Source organism: Mustela putorius, unplaced genomic scaffold, assembly GCF_011764305.1.
Source record: "Mustela putorius furo isolate JIRA1106 unplaced genomic scaffold, ASM1176430v1.1 tig00003976_pilon_pilon_pilon, whole genome shotgun sequence".
In the NCBI taxonomy this organism is placed as follows: domain Eukaryota; kingdom Metazoa; phylum Chordata; class Mammalia; order Carnivora; family Mustelidae; genus Mustela; species Mustela putorius.
The window spans coordinates 1448445-1461224 of NW_025422118.1; the positions used below are offsets into that span (position 1 = coordinate 1448445).

General features: G+C 41.4%; 1 protein-coding gene across 3 annotated transcripts in view; it reads left to right on the forward strand.

The window, feature by feature from the left end:
- KAT6A (lysine acetyltransferase 6A) overlaps window positions 1-11890 on the forward strand; it is a 109910-nt gene extending 98020 nt beyond the window's left edge. For all 3 annotated transcript variants that reach the window (XM_045070982.1, XM_045070984.1, XM_045070983.1), the window contains 3 exons: window positions 665-1264; window positions 3807-4119; window positions 6430-11890. In XM_045070982.1, the coding sequence (XP_044926917.1) occupies window positions 665-1264; window positions 3807-4119; window positions 6430-9149 (3633 nt within the window). In that variant the 3' untranslated portion in view covers window positions 9150-11890. The remainder of the gene's footprint in view (window positions 1-664; window positions 1265-3806; window positions 4120-6429) is intronic.
- The last annotated feature ends 890 nt before the right edge of the window (window positions 11891-12780 follow it).

Below are 12780 nucleotides of genomic sequence, written 5' to 3' on the forward strand. Positions count from 1 at the left end.
CTGTACTTTTTTTAAGCTGTGCTTTCATCCTTTAAAAATCTATGTCCTCCTTTGATAAACACAGTTTCACGCCCGTTTAATGTAATTTAATTTTAAAAATGAAATTAAATATTCAGAATAAAAATAATTCTTTATAATAATTACAGACATTTTCTTTCATTTTTTTCAAACACTCCCTTTCTCTTGCCCATGCTCCAGAACCCATCTCCTCTCTGTTTATAAATTTTATTGCTGAGAAATTTGGTAAATTATATCACTTAGCCTTTGTAAGAACAATGCTGTTCACTTTGTCTTTTGAAGGTGGGTTGCATAGTGGCTAAGAGCACTAGCTCTTGGATCAGACTGCCTGGGTTTAGATCCCAGCTTCCACATTTGCCATTGCATGTCCTAGGGCAAGTTACTTGTATTTTTTGTGCCTCACTTACCTTATTTATAAAATGAGGATATAATAATAACACTTCATTGTATTGTTGTAAGGATTAAATGAATCTTATAAAGCATTTAAAACAGTGCCTAACACATGAGAAATATTCATGATAGCTATCAAATAATACTTTCTTTTCTAAAGTTCTGTTTCCTTTCTCTGTATTTAAGAGGTCAGATAGGAGGTATAATCAGATAAGACTGCAAAATTAATCAGCATGGTTTTATTTTCTGAAATCAGGTGGGAAAGTCTGCATCTCGGGAGAACAAAGAACAAGATTCTTATTCTTCAGTAGAAAGTGAAAAGAAACCAGAAGTCACGGCACCAGCCAGTTCCGCACGTCTGAACAAACAAGTCCTTCCCCGTGATAGTCTTCCTGCAAATAATCAGCCATCCCGGAGAGGCCGCTGGGGGAGGAAGAACAGAAAAACCCAGGAACGTTTTAGTGATAAAGATTCTAAACTGCTCTTGGAAGAGACAACTCCTCAGGAACAATATGGAGAATGTGAGGAAAAATCAGAAACCTCCCAAGAACAATATACTGAAAGTGAGGAGCAGTTGGCAGCCTCTCAGGAGCAGCCAAGCCAGGATGGGAAGCCAGACATTCCCAAACGAAGACTAAGTGAGGGGGTTGAGCTGTGGCGAGGACAGCTGAAGAAGAGCCCCGAGGCACTGAAGTGTCGATTACCAGAAGGCAATGATAGATTGCCCCGTCGCTATAGTGATGGTGACAGGGCTCTCCTCAGAGGCTTCAGTGAAAGTAGTGAGGAGGAAGAAGAGCCAGAAAGTCCTCGGTCCAGCTCTCCACCAATTCTTACAAAGCCCACATTGAAGAGAAAAGTAAGGCTTTTCTTTTGACTTGTTTCTTTTGACTCGTCTGTTCTTTCCCAGTGGCAGCTTATTATGCACATCTATCTATAATGGAGTTCTGAAAAAGTGAATATAGAAATTGTTAGTGTGTTAATTTTTTAGACTTTATGTCTCGGTATATTGTAGCTTATGATCTTCCCAGTGAACATTGGAAACGTGGATATGGCTCCTGTGGTTCATGGGAATGAATGTAGACGTCATAAACTTACTTAAAGGCTGACAAACTGTTTTTCAGCTTGCTGTTTTGATGTGGTAATCATGACTTTCAGGGATTTGTCAACTATTTAAAAGTACGTATAAATTAGAAGTGCCTATGTTAGAAAAGGAGAAAAGTATGTGACAGCGTGATGGACAGCGGTGCCCTAGGTCAGGGCACTCAGAGAGGCTGTTCGTCGTAGGCGGGGTGGGACTTTTCCCCTGTGTTCTCTTGTCCCCTCTCCAGCTCTCCGTTTTTTCTTTCAGTCGTTCAGCTCAACTTGGTTTTAAAAATATTTTCTCAACTTTATCTTGTCATCTTGTAGACTTTGAATGATAGCCAGTTTATAAATGTGTTGTGGTGGTGATCATGAGTTCTGGCACGCTGTCTGCCGGAACTGTCCCAGGCTGTGGAGTGAACTTTGCCACAAGCCAGCCAGAGCCCAGCCCCCGGGATGAGCCACCTCAGAGTAGCGGGGTGACAGCTTTCATCCAAAGCAGTGAAACTGTTCCTTTCCTTAGCAGAACCTTATGAGGGGGGAAAAAAAGCATGGCTATGTATAAAAAAAATAAGTTTTTAATTTTAGAACAGTTAGATTTATGCAGTTATTGCAGAGAAAGTACAGAGAGTTCCTGTATTCCTTACAGGCAGTTTCCCCTGTTGTTAACCTCTTATGTTGGTATAGTATTTTGCCACGAATAGTGAACTAGTATTTTTTTAACTTGAGTCCATGCTTCATTTAGATCTCCTCAGTTTTCCTCTATGTCCTTCTTCTGTTCAAGACCTCATCTAGCACACACATTACACATACTATTCATGCCTCTGGCCCCTCTTGGTCATGATAGTTTCTCAGACTCCTTGTTTTTGATGACCTTTACAGTTTGATGAGTACTGGCTAGGTATTTTAGAATGTCCCTCATAATATTAGAATAGGGTAATATGTTTTTGGGAAGAAGACCACAGAGGTATGGTGTCATTCTTACCACATCATATAAAGGATGTCTGAATATATATATGTGTGTATACACCAAACATGATAGTATTATTGTCAGTATGACTTTTCACTATTGATATCAGCCTTGATCAACAGGTTTGAAGTTGTGTTTGTCAGGTTTCTCCACTGTAAATCAGTCACTCCTTTTTTCCCCTTTCCTGTATTGTGCTCTTTGGAAGGTAGTTAGTCATTGCCATTCCCACCCATCTCTTTACTTATTCAAGCACTTATTTATACCAGCATAAACTCAGATATTTACTTTATACTTTGAGTTATACCCAGCAGTACCACTTGATTTAATTTGTTGCTCAGATTGTTCCAGCATTGGCCATTAGGAGTCTTTAAGTTTTGCTCCCATGTCCCTTTAGCTTAATGTGTATTATCATCATTATTAAGGGTTTTTTGTTTTGTTTTGAGCACTTCCTTAACTTTCTAGTACTGCAGGATATTCTTGGTTCATCTTGTATATTTCACGTCCCAGTCCTAGAGTCAGCCATTTTTCCAAAAAGCATAGTCAGACATGCTTAACCTGGTTTGAAAATTGTACTCTCAACTAAAAGGACTAGTAAATTTGAATTTGAATTGGAGAAAAACTCAAAACAGGCTAACTCTGGCATTCATTACATGATCAGGAAGAACATATCTTTGCCGTTTCAGGCTTGTATTGCCTATTTATAAGATAAAAGTTATGCTGTTTCCTTGTGTAAACATGAGAATATTGTAACAGGCAGAGAGATCATGCACAAAATAATTGAAGTTCTTAAAAAGATTCTCTTGACTGGGAGTCAGAGACTATATTTTACAACCATTTCTATACTGACTGGATATGTGACTTTAAGCCCTGTAACCTTTCTCACCTCTATAGAATGAGGGATTGGATTAGATAATTTCTGGTGCATCGTCTTTATCATTTTATTGTATCTATTATGAGCTATGAGACAAAGTGTGTTTTTTTTTGTTTTGTTTTTGTTTTTGTTTTGTTTTTTGTCTTGAGGTAAAGAGATGTTAAAGGACTAGCTTCTGTGTTATTTCGGTATTGAAATAGGCATTTAAATGTAACTGAACTATTAATATGGGAATGATAATATCTGCTCTTTGGGCATGCCTTTTATAAAGTCGTATTCAATTATCCAACATCTTTCTGTGATAACTGTGTCGTATCTTACTGTAGCATTTTGAAATAATACTCAAAATGTCTCTTGCAAACAGTATACCCATTTTATATATGCTTATTTTGTTAGATTAAAAAACTATTCATATGTTAATAGAAATGATAGCATTCTTTACTGTAAATAAAATAATGTTCTTCCTCTTTTAAATAGAAACCAATCCTTCACCGAAGGAGGAGAGTCCGAAAGCGCAAACACCACAACAGCAGTGTGGTCACAGAAACTATTTCTGAGACCACGGAGGTTTTAGATGAACCTTTTGAAGACTCTGACTCTGAGAGGCCAATGCCGAGATTAGAACCTACATTTGAGATTGATGAAGAGGAAGAGGAAGAGGATGAAAGTGAACTCTTCTCCAGGGGATACTTCCGTCGTCTCTCCTCACAAGATGTGCTCAGGTGTCGGTCCTCTTCAAAAAGGAAATCTAAAGATGAAGACGATGATGAAGAGTCAGATGATGCTGATGGTATGTTTTACAGAACTGTTGCTTAGGGTAGTTTTATTGTTTTTAAAGAAACAGACTGTAAGTGATAGCTACACACCCTTCCACAAAAAGGCTGAAAAAACGATTCTCCCTACTAAGCAAGTAAAGGATGGCCAACTTGGTAACCTTTCAGAATTTGTGTCAAGTATATTCATCCCCATTTTTTCTTTGAGCCCTCTGTCCTTTTAAAGTTTTTTTTCTAGTTTCCCCTTCAACATAGGACCAATTTTTGCCTCTGCAGAAAGTATCTTGCTCTTAGGAAATTATTCTTTTTGGCCTAATCCTTTCTCACCCATTATCTGAATCTTTAGTAGATGGATGTATTGGACTTAGCATCAGGAAAACATTGAAATAATAACCCTTTACTAGAAAGTATATTCCATGTACTTAGGTGTTTGTCTAATTGTTATATGCTGACTGCTTAAAATAGGCATTTAATAAATACTGCTAAGTGGATACATGCTAGGAAGATTTTTTTTTTTAAAGATTGTATTTATTTATTTGACAGAGATCACAAATAGGCAGAGAGGCAGGCAGAGGTAGGGGGGGAAGCAGGCTCCCTGCTGAGCAGAGAGGCCCGATGTGGGGTTCCATCCCAGGACCCTGGGATCATGACCTGAGCCGAAGGCAGAGGCTTTAACTCAGTGAGCCACCCAGGCGCCCCTAGGAAGATGGTTCTTAAATAAGATCAGTTTTGTATAAACTGGACTTGATTCACATCTGATCAGGAATCCTTCTGAATCATATCTCTAATGTGCCTTTCTCTGCAAGTAGTAAATTTCTGATAAAAATGTTAACAGTGCCTCAGCAAAGGTTAAATTTTATGGCATAGTGTAGAATCTGGTGATTTGCTTTTAAATAACCTTGTCATATAGAAATAAACTGGTGGCCAGTATATGTGCTGGGTCACAGACTAGTCATTTAGATCCTACCCTAAAGTTTCTACCAGTGCCTCATGCGGCCTGCATCTGCAGTGTTTGCCTTAACTGGGGTGGGGGGGGTGTCAGACAGTGCTTTTTTTTACTTTGCTGGGTGAATTTTAAGTAATCTGGTCGTCCACTCTTGGTGGAATTGTAGTGTTTATTTGTTAATTAATTGAGCTTTTTATTCTTTAAATTTGCTCAATTTCATATCCAGTTGAAAATTGCATTTCCTCCACTCTTATATTTTTATTTAAGAAATACTTGTAATATAGTGATAAGATGACTGAGTGCTTTGCTCTGAGTGATTTTCTGCAGTTTTATTGTGTTACACCTTGAGGTATATAATGGGAAACCAAAGATTTATGGTGTAAATTTGGCCCTTCAGTAAAATTCTCTCTTGGATCATTGTAGACTGAAATAATATCCCCTGTTTAAATTCTTGTTGACTTGGTACACACCCTTCCACCAAAAGGCTGATGGAGCCGTTCCCTTTCTTTATTTTCACATTATTGCCAACCGTGCCTTTTTAGCTTCCTCCTCGAAATCCTGTTTCTTGCCTTGGTATTCTTCCCTTTAAAAATTAATGGGAAATGTGAATGTACTTAATGCCATACCACACCGGACACCTAAACTTGGTTGAAGTGGTACATTTTCTGCTATGCGTAGTTTACTACAATCTTTAGAAATAGAAAAAAGTAATGGGGAGAAAATAATGCTAATGTCAAATTTATTTCTAATAAATCATTGTCATTGGTGCTTTCACTTTTTTTTCAGGTCAGTATTTGTCTAGTACTAAATGCCTTGCGGCTGTTCCCATACCAACACAATATCGACTGAGCAGTTATTCATGTAGAATTGTTCAGTCATGGTCTGGGGTAATTAACTCATGATATTACCTGAAGTAATAAGGAAACCAGAGAGAGAATATAAATTGCAAACAGGAAAAAATAAAAAAGAAAGGAGCTGATTTTTGACTTACACTGTAGTTGTAATCACTGCCACACATTTGCCTCTTTACACAGCTTGTCTCTGTTTTCTAGAGGAGAACACTGACATGTAGACTAACTTCCTAACGCTGTGCAGTTGGGGATGATAAACCTGAACTGGTTTTAAGTAGTGGGAGGCAGAGAGTGTTGACCTGGGTTCTTTCCTTGTTCCGCCAGCTCACTGCTTGACTTCAGTAGAGGTCATTATTCGGTTTCCCCTCTAGATTCTTAACTTGAAAATGAAGGTGATCAAGTTTGTGATGATTAATAAAACAGTTTCTGTTGCACATGTGGTCTCAGAAAAAGGCACTGGTACAAATACAAAATCTTGTAACTTTTTTTTAATGTGACATTTTGTTTTATTTTTAATCCCTCCTGTATAGATACGCCTATCCTAAAGCCAGTATCACTCCTGAGAAAACGTGATGTGAAGGATTCTCAGCTTGAGCCAGATACATCCACACCTATGAAAAAGAAAAAGGGATGGCCCAAAGGCAAAAGCCGCAAACCAATCCACTGGAAGAAGAGACCTGGTCGCAAACCAGGATTTAAGTTGAATCGGGAAATCATACCCGTTTCTACTCAAGAATGCATTGTTGAGCCCATTGTTCCCATTCCTAAACCGGGACGTAAACCCAAACTTCAAGAGAATGAAGAAACTGTCGAACCAAAAGAAGACTTGCCTTTAACTGAAGAAAGGAAGGAAGAGGAGGAGATGCACGTGGAAGCAGAAGAGGTTGAAGAGGGAGAAGAAGAAGATACAACCAGCAGCGAAGTTAGAGCAGCTTCTCCAGTGGATAGCAACAGTCCCGAGACCGAAACGAAAGAACCCGAGATTGAAGAGGAGGAAGAGAAGCCCCGCGTTTTAGAAGAGCAGAGGCAATCCGCAGAGGAGCAGCAAGAACTGGAAGAACAGGAGCAAGAGGAAGAGGACGAAGTGGCTGTGGAGACAAACCAGAATGAAGACCATGATGCGGACGATGAAGATGATGGCCATCTGGAAGCTACCAAGACAAAAGAGCTAGAGGAGCAGCCCGCTAGAGAAGATGTCAAGGAGGAGCCTGGTGGTCAGGAGTCTTTTTTAGATACTAATATGCAGAGAAGTAGGGAGACTATAAAGGATAAAGATGAAACAGACCCAGATTCTGAAGAGGAACAGACTTCCCATGAAACATCCATGGTATCAGAGCATATGCCAGGGTCTGAGGATGATCATGAAGAAGATTCAAACTCTAAGGAAGAGTTAATTGAGCTGAAAGAGGAAGAAGAGATTCCTCATAGTGAACTGGACCTGGAAACCGTGCAAGCAGTGCAGTCTTTGACTCAAGAGGAGAGTAACGAGCACGAGGGAGCCTACCAGGACTGTGAAGAAACTCTGGCAGCCTGTCAGACCCTGCAGAGTTACACTCAGGCTGACGAAGACCCTCAGATGTCCATGGTTGAAGACTGCCATGCTTCGGAACACAATAGTCCAATCTCTTCTGTTCAGTCCCACCCCAGCCAGTCAGTCCGCTCGGTCAGTAGTCCCAACGTGCCTGCGCTCGAAAGTGGTTACACCCAGATCAGCCCAGAACAAGGATCCCTGTCCGCACCCTCTATGCAGAACATGGAGACCAGCCCCATGATGGATGTGCCTTCCGTATCAGACCACTCTCAGCAGGTGGTGGACAGTGGCTTCAGTGACCTGGGCAGCATCGAGAGCACCACGGAAAACTATGAGAACCCCAGCAGTTACGATTCCACCATGGGTGGCAGCATCTGTGGGAATAACTCTTCGCAGAGCAGCTGCTCCTACGGCGGCTTGGCATCCTCCGGCAGCCTCACCCAGAACAGCTGTGTTGTCACTCAGCAAATGGCCAGCATGGGCAACAGCTGCAGCATGATGCAGCAGAACAGCGTGCAGCCCGCCGCGGCCAACTGCAACATCAAGTCACCTCAGAGCTGTGTGGTGGAGAGGCCTCCCAGCAACCAGCAACAGCCGCCGCCCCCGCCGCCCCAGCAGCAGCAGCAGCAGCAGCCGCCGCCCCCGCCGCCGCAGCAGCCGCCGCAGCCGCCGCAGCCCGCACCCCCGCCGCAGCCAGCCCCGCAGCCGCCGCCGCCCCAGCAGCCGCAGCAGCCCCCACCGCCCGCCCCGCCGCCGCCGCAGCCCCCGCAGCCACAGCCCCCGCCACCGCCGCAGCAGCAGCCCCCCCTGTCCCAGTGCAGCATGAACAACAGCTTCACTCCCGCGCCCATGATCATGGAGATTCCGGAATCGGGAAGCACGGGGAACATAAGCATTTATGAGCGGATTCCAGGGGACTTCGGGGCTGGCAGCTACTCTCAACCGTCAGCCACCTTCAGTTTAGCCAAGTTGCAGCAGCTGACTAACACCATTATGGACCCTCATGCCATGCCTTATAGCCATTCTCCTGCTGTGACTTCCTATGCAACCAGTGTTTCCTTGTCTAACACAGGGCTGGCGCAGCTGGCTCCGTCTCATCCATTAGCTGGGACCCCTCAAGCACAAGCCACCATGACGCCGCCCCCGAACTTGGCCTCCACCACCATGAACCTCACATCACCTCTGCTACAGTGCAACATGTCGGCCACCAACATTGGCATTCCTCACACACAGAGGTTGCAAGGGCAAATGCCGGTCAAGGGGCACATTTCCATCCGCTCCAAATCGGCGCCGCTGCCCTCTGCGGCTGCGCATCAGCAGCAGCTGTACGGCCGCAGCCCACCTGCGGTTGCCATGCAGGCCGGCCCGCGTGCGTTGGCTGTTCAGCGTGGCATGAACATGGGGGTTAATTTGATGCCGACCCCCACCTATAATGTCAATTCCATGAATATGAACACCTTGAATGCCATGAACAGCTATCGAATGACACAGCCCATGATGAACAGCAGTTACCATAGTAACCCTGCCTACATGAACCAGACAGCACAGTATCCTATGCAGATGCAGATGGGGATGATGGGGAGCCAGGCCTATACCCAGCAGCCTATGCAGCCAAACCCTCATGGAAACATGATGTACACTGGCCCCTCCCATCACAGCTACATGAATGCTGCTGGTGTGCCCAAGCAGTCACTCAATGGACCTTACATGAGAAGATGAGCAAGATGAACTTGCAATTAAAAACTTAAATATATATAAATAAAGGAACCTTTTATACTGACAAACCAGAGAAAAATGGACCTTTTTCCAGTTAAAATATTGCTGTAGATTTAGAGGAATTTTTCTTTGGTTTATTTTATTTTTTAGAAAACCTGGTCTTCTCTTTTTTTGGGTTCATTTTGTTCCGGGTTTTGGTTTTCTTCACAATCTTGAACATTTTACAATAGAACTCATCTAAAAATGGATTTGGGGATAGGGGAAACATGCACAAAAATCTTTTCATAATTAAAAAGAGCCTTACTTTCTTTACACACCACATGGACAGAATTTGTGTAAAAGTGAATTATCTTTATTTTATTTTAAGATGTATGTTTCCCCTCACTGTTTGCAGCTCCCAATGTTGTCACTTTTAAATGTTATATATACATCTCGGGGGGTTAACCAGACCCTTTCCTCCTAACCCAACCTTTCATTTCCTACTTCATTCCAGCAGGAGGCACTTAATGGGAGACTCGGACGGGGACATGGAGAACAACCCAAGCTCCTTAAACTTATTATTATTGTTAATATTATTATTATTATTATTATTAATAAAGCGAGGCAGGAAAGTGCTTCTCCTTTTAAAATCCCCTCCACTCCCTACACACACACACACACACACACACACACACACACACCTCTTAAAACCTTTCCCCAAGAATGTTTCTTTATAGATGGACTTCATTGAAATGTTTGTTTTTCATAAATCAAGTGTAATATAATTTTTTCTTTTTTTCTGTTGTTTTTGTTTGTTTGGGTTTTTTGTTTGTTTGTTTGTTTACTATTCCCACTCAGCACTCAGAGACACAAAAATACTGTAAGTCTCAATTAACAGCAGAATCTCAGAGGAAAGCTGTTTGCAATCCTAATCCAGCTTTGGAGGAATAGAGATGGTCAATTAACAATCAAAAAGAGGAATTTTGCCTCTTGTTTTTTACCACCTGGTGAATCAGCCATAATGCACGTACTCCGCGCAGCCTCTTGTTTTCAGTATGTACTTTGAGATGCTAAGGGTCTTGATTCTTGAGCCTTCGACTCGGACTAAACTCAAACAGCAGTCCCCAGTGATTAGCCTCTTACATTCTTACATAAAGTGTTGATGGATGACTGTACATTTCAGTGATTTGAAAAATACCTGACAAACATTTGACACTGTTTATTTTATGTTGGAAGAGATGAGTAAGGGAGATCATGGTGTGAGTTTTATAGCTACTTTAATGATACATACCTCCAGTTTTCATTTGTCTTGAGATCCTGAGTTCATTCCCTGTGAATCAGAGTGCACCAGCCCCTCTCCTGTGAGTGGTTAAAAGAGAAGAGGGATAAACCAACCACCAGCATACTAGGGCAAATCTGGACAGCAGGGTTTAGCAGGTTCCTATGTTGCTCCCAACTCCCATTATCTTTTCTCTCGTGCAGCCAGTTCGCCCATTCTCTTCCTGTTACTTGCTCCAGGGATAGGTAAAAAATATATATATATCTATATATATGTTCCATCATTAGAAGATGGAAACTATTATACCACTTGGTATGTGCAGTCAAATATCCAAAAGGGGGAAGTACTGCTTAAAGAAATACCTGTAAGCATTAAATTCTCTCCTTTATTTGTACATTTTATATAGATAAATTTTTGAAGTACTAATTAGGCATTAAATTTTTTCAAATGCACAGGTTTGTTGTTTTTTTTTTAATACACTTTAATTGACTTTCTCAATTAAATGTGTTAGGTAGAAAACGGCAGAATTCCACATCTTACCGCTATCAATTCTGAGCATGTGCAAGGCTGTGTAGGACCCAGTTTCTCTGTATATACTCTTCCAGTTCCCAATCATCTATGTAGAAAGTGCACTGTGCTGCCCTCTCCCTACATCTTCAGCTACGTCATTGCTTCCTGGTTGGGGTGGGGATGGGGTGGGTCGGGAGGGAGGTATCTTGGGTGGAGGGTGGGCCAAGGCAGCAGGAGAAGCTGTTGAAATGAGGGCCGTGAATTCAGTTTCTGTTGGTTTGCGGTTGTGTTTGGTTTCATTTGTTTCTTTAAAAAAAAAAAAAAATTCAATCGGGCAGCTCCCTTTTCCACAAGCCTTTTTGTGACTGTAGAACTATTGTAGAGAAAATGTTCTTTTCTATATTATAAAAGAAATTATCCAACACAGTAATATTGGTACCTGTCATTTTTTCACTTCTGTTTAAAAAAAATGTATTTTTAGCAAGATAACTTGGGTAATCTTCTAAAAAAGAAATTTAAAAACTCACTGTTAGTGACTTTGATGCCTTTTAAAATAAGAGCTTTTTCATTTCATTCCATCTTTAAAATTTTTTATCTTTGTTGTAGAATATTAAAAACTATTTTAAGAAAGATAAAAATTCTCTTTAAAGAGATCTCTAGAGTGTGTGAATAGAGCTCCAGATGCCTCTAAAAGCCGCATGTACAAATGAAGCTAAGTCTATTCCTGTCTGTTTATATTTGCTTTTCCTGTTTTGTAACCTCTTTGTACTTTGTTCATGGTGACTTGTAAGCTACGGGGAAGGGGTGCCTAGATGCCTTTGTATTTCTCCATGTCATGCGCTCCTGGGCCAGTTGGTCTCCCTTCCTCTCCTTGTATGTAATATCACTTTTTTTTCCCCTTTCTAGCAAGTACTTTCAAAAGAACTCTGTACATTTTAACATAAAAAAAAAATAAATTATGTTGAGCCATTTTGGATGTCCGCCTTGCATGTGGAATTCTTCTCCCAAATAGCTCGGGCTCGCCGGTTCTGGATAAATATTAGCCGTTTTCACATTTCTCATTATACAGCAAGTGTCAGTTCATGGCCTTTACTCTGAAATGCCAGTTTTCACTCATATGTGTGTTTAAATGCTGACAATGAAGTTAGTTTTTCCTCTTCCAGTGCAAATGGTATCATGACCTCACTTTGGATTTTTGAGGGAAATCCATTTGAAAGCCTAAAGGGACTGTAATTCACTCAACCAAAGAACGGAAATGCAGTTGCACTAAAAAGCAGCTCCTAGGATTGGAACAAAGCTGTTTTCTCCTCTCAGCTTACCTGATCATGTCATCAAGGGAGGTTTGTGCCAGAAATCGAGGTCCTGAACGTTAATGATCTTTTTCGATGTTTTCTGAGTTGTGGCACTTGGCCTCTCTTCATTTAGAAATTTGGATACAAGGTAGACTCCAGAAAATTAAATCTTCTAATCTAATTTAGAACTGACAGCTGGGGGTGGGGAGGTAAGGCAGGTACAAGGTTTAGCGGCCACACTTACTTGATTTAGGATTTTACCAAGTGTCTGTGAATAGTACCGATAGCAGACATTTGTTCGCCTTCTCATGCCATTCAGGTTTTAGGCCATGTAGTCAGGTCGTCTCCAGAAAAAAAATGATTCGTTTCCCTTGATGTCCTCTGCTTACTTAAGTAGCCATGATTTGGACCCAACGGCTGTCACTTGTACTGTTGCAGTCATTAATGGACTGTCCCCAAAGCAAGCTTCTTGTCTTGGCTACTGCACACTACGTGCTTTAAGTGAATTCAACATAAAGCAATTCTGATTTTTCTTTTTTTTTTTTTTAAGATTTTATTTATATCAGAAAGAGAG